The 3,704-nt window shown below is 41.2% G+C and overlaps 1 protein-coding gene across 1 annotated transcript in view; it reads left to right on the top strand.

The window, feature by feature from the left end:
- The window catches only part of CCDC66 (coiled-coil domain containing 66), a 37,789-nt gene that overhangs the window by 15,283 nt on the left and 18,802 nt on the right, over positions 1-3,704 (top strand). The window contains exon 9 of the mRNA XM_018556274.1: positions 890-1,021. Within this exon, the coding sequence (XP_018411776.1) occupies positions 890-1,021 (132 nt within the window). The remainder of the gene's footprint in view (positions 1-889; positions 1,022-3,704) is intronic.

The following is a 3,704-nucleotide window of genomic DNA, read 5'->3' as shown; positions in this document are numbered from 1 at the left end:
CCCCCCCCCCCCCCCCCGTCTGTTCCTCAGACCTTGAGTACTGGAGGAACAGAGGGGAATCCCTGTGTAGTGTGGTGACTGATAGTCATTGCTTTCTGCTGGGAGAAGACTGTGAGCTGAGCGATCAGTGGTATGTGATTGCTCAGTTCTTCAGTGAAGTGATGGGTGCAGGGTCGCACGTCGACTCTAACTATGGGGCTGAGTGTATTTTTACCCTCCACATGGTTCTCCTTTGATAGACCAAAACATGTTTTTAACTTTGTCTCTCCTGTTTTTTTAAGTGATGCATATTTGTATAGAATATAATAAAAAATATTATAATAGTACATGATTCTAGAAATTTCAATTTTAGACGCCTAGTATATATCCCTCTTTTTGGGACATTATTTGAAGTTTTCCATTTTTATGGGACTCTGTATGGCATTTCCTAAATTTCATTATTTCTATATATCTTTTATTTATCTAGCCACCCTAGCCCCAGAATTATTATCCAGGTGTAAACTAAATATGCAGGAAAGGCTTGGGTGGTGCATTGTATGTTTACTTATCTGTAGATAGCCATTTATTCTAAGCAATAAAGGTTTCCTCTACTGTCCTATGTATAATCCTGCTTCAAAGAAACAAACAACAACAAATATTTTTAGTATACCTTTTGAATGAGAACACATAAACATATAGTAGGGATTTTTTTTAAATTTGACTGCAAGGGGGGAATCACACACTTAAAAAAAAGCATTGGTAAGGCTACATTTTCCCTTTAGAGCAGCTTCTGCTGCCATTTCTGTGCTCTGCATTTGTATGTTGGATTACCTGTACATGTCTTTTAGATTTTTGCAAGTGACCCTGTTATGAATGTATTACCGAACTGTTCATTCTATGTATATTTCAGGAAGCAGCACCGCTAGATCATCCATTTAGTGCTGTGAAACGCCAGCAGCAAAAGAAATGGCTGGAAGAGCTGAACAAGCAAAGAGAGGAAGATGCGCTGCGCAAAATGCAAGAGAAGAAAAAGATTCAAGAGGTTGGTATGAAACCGGATTACAGAGATATTCATATACAGCCTGCTGCCCCAATCATCTGTACGAATGAATAACAAACAGAACCATATTATGTAGGGTGTTCCTAGGTAGATGCCATAATCTAAAGAACCGATTCCTAAACTTAATTTTTAAACTTGTGAGCTACACTGAGAAAAAATAGGTGGTATTCATCTTCAAAGAAGTACAGGGAAACCGCACTTGGGGGGCTTGTTTATAAAGGATATGTTGTGCAATTTAGGCAGTGGGTTATTGCTGGACATTTGTCTGTCTCTATTTTATGGCCCTTAGTTTCATCCTATGTGTGATACGGCAGATAAGTGGATCTTGTTTGAATTTAAATGTGACGGGTGAATCCTATTGGAATGACTCCAATTTCTTTTATGCAGATGCTGATCGGCGAATCTTGTTTGAAAATGATGGGCGATTCCTCTCTTTTGAAAGCACTAGGCAAACAGAGCGAATAGACTTTGAAAATGAGAGCCGAATGTAATCTTTCAGACGTCCACTATTCTCCCATCATTTTCAAACAAGATTCACCCATTGGCAGCCACATACTATGCTGAGATCCCAATAACAAACAAGATTCACCCAGCACATTTAAAGTCAAATAAAGTTTGCCCATCTTTTCACATCACATTACACAGAGGGTGAGTTTTCTTAGAAAATTATTGCCTTAAAGTACAGATGGAGGAATGTCCAGCAAACAATCGTTATGCGAATCACACGTCAAACTGCGAATCATGAAAAATGGACCCATATGTCTTCAACAAGATGAAGGTAACTAATTTTAAACGCTTGTGTACTGACCTGTATATGCCCCTTCATTACCAGGCCATTCTCTGGAGCTGTCATTATTTGACAATTGCTTGGTCATGTAACAATGTATCCAAATGAATTTGATATTTTTTTGAGACAGCTTTAGCTTCCTTCTGGTGGTATTTAAAGATATTAAAGCCAATTATTTTTATTTCTCCTTTTAACCAGTTGCCTTGTCCGCCCGTTGAAAAAAAATAGACGGACGGCACTGCTGCATTGGCGGGTTGCATTTTTTTTCTGCTCGTGCGCTAGGGGGAAAAAACCCGTGCAATGTATAGAGCCGTTACTGGCTGTTTAACATATACACGATCGGCGTCCCTCACCTTCAATCCCGGGATCCGCTGCCCATCTGCGGCCCGGGACCGGCTTGGGAGGGCGTCAGGAGGAAGAGGAATCGAGATCAGCTCCTTGCTGATCTCCCGGGCTGTGAATGCAGAAGTGATGTGTATTACATCACTTCCGCATTCACCTGTCAGTCATCTGGCTGCTATAGCCAGAGAAAAGAAGCTGATGAAGCAGATCTCTGCTTCATCAGCTTCTTTCGGGGTCCCCAAGTGACATTAGGGGCCCTGGTCCTAGAGACCCCTAATGTCTCCATAAAGAGGACCTGCCAGTGTACCTGTGCTATTATATAGGGGGATTGTATCCCCCTATGTAATAGCAATAACAATAAGTGCAAATTTATATATATAAAATTTAAACCCCACCCCCACGTTTACGCATATATAAACGTAAATACGCGCCCGGTGCACCAGCGCGCGAAAACGACAATTGCGCTACACACGTTGCATATCGCCGCGAACGTCGCAGTGAGAGCAATCATTTTAGGGCCATCAATCACTGATAACACTAAACTGATGAGCGGTAAAAGCTTTTAAAGCGTCGCCTATGGAAAATTTTGGGTATTATCGCTTTTTGAGGTTTTGCGCACGCACGCAATTTTAAGGCTTGACATGTTTGGTGTCTTTTTACCCGACGTGACCCCATCTTTTATATTTTGCCAAAAAATTGGGTAATAATAAATGTTTTATCATTTAATATAGGGGAAACAGTTATTTTTTTAAAACATTTCGGTAATTTTTCCTTAATATAGTAAAAAATTTAAACCGCAGTGGTGATTTTAATACCACCAAAAGAAAGCTCTATCTGTCTCCAAAAAATGGTATAAAATTTATTTCAGTACAGCGTTGCATGATGGAATAAATGTCAGTCAAAGTACCGCAGCGCTGAATACTGAATAATGGCCTGGATGGGAAGGGGTTTAACACCGCGGACGTCAACTTGTTAAGGAGACCCTCCTTTGCTGCAGGCAGTTGCTTTTTTTTTTTTCTTCTCTTTCCTCATTTTCTAGTGAGTCCCCACCATGCTCGTGCCACCATCGTTCTAATAGAGGCACCTATCCATAGACACACACAGCCCTGTGGCAGGCCTCGCCTTTTCCCTCTTTGATTGATGGCAGAAGGAGCCCATGGCTCCTCTGCCATTAGTATCCTCGCCCACAACCCGGAAGTTCGGGGTACGGAGGATCGATTCGGGATCGGCAGCGGGGACGATCGCAGCTGACAGGTAAGTCTGAGGGGGACTGGGGTAGAAAAAAGGTGCTGGGCTGTTTTTACCCTAATGCAGAGGATGCATTAAGGTAAAAAATGCCCAGACCTTAATACTACTTTAATAACCACTGCTTTTTTATTTTTTACTATATAAAGGAAAAAAAAGGGCAAACGCTTTGAATAAAAACTTGTTTCCCTTACTTTCTTGTATAAAATATATCAAAATTGGCAGAACAATACAAACACCCCCCAAAATGTCCCCTTTTTGTAATGTAGACACCCCAAGGTGGAGGGGGGG

This window comes from Nanorana parkeri, unplaced genomic scaffold (genome assembly GCF_000935625.1).
Source record: "Nanorana parkeri isolate BGI_ZX_2015 unplaced genomic scaffold, ASM93562v1 scaffold231, whole genome shotgun sequence".
Classification (NCBI taxonomy): domain Eukaryota; kingdom Metazoa; phylum Chordata; class Amphibia; order Anura; family Dicroglossidae; genus Nanorana; species Nanorana parkeri.
This window is presented reverse-complemented; position numbering and strand designations above follow the sequence as displayed.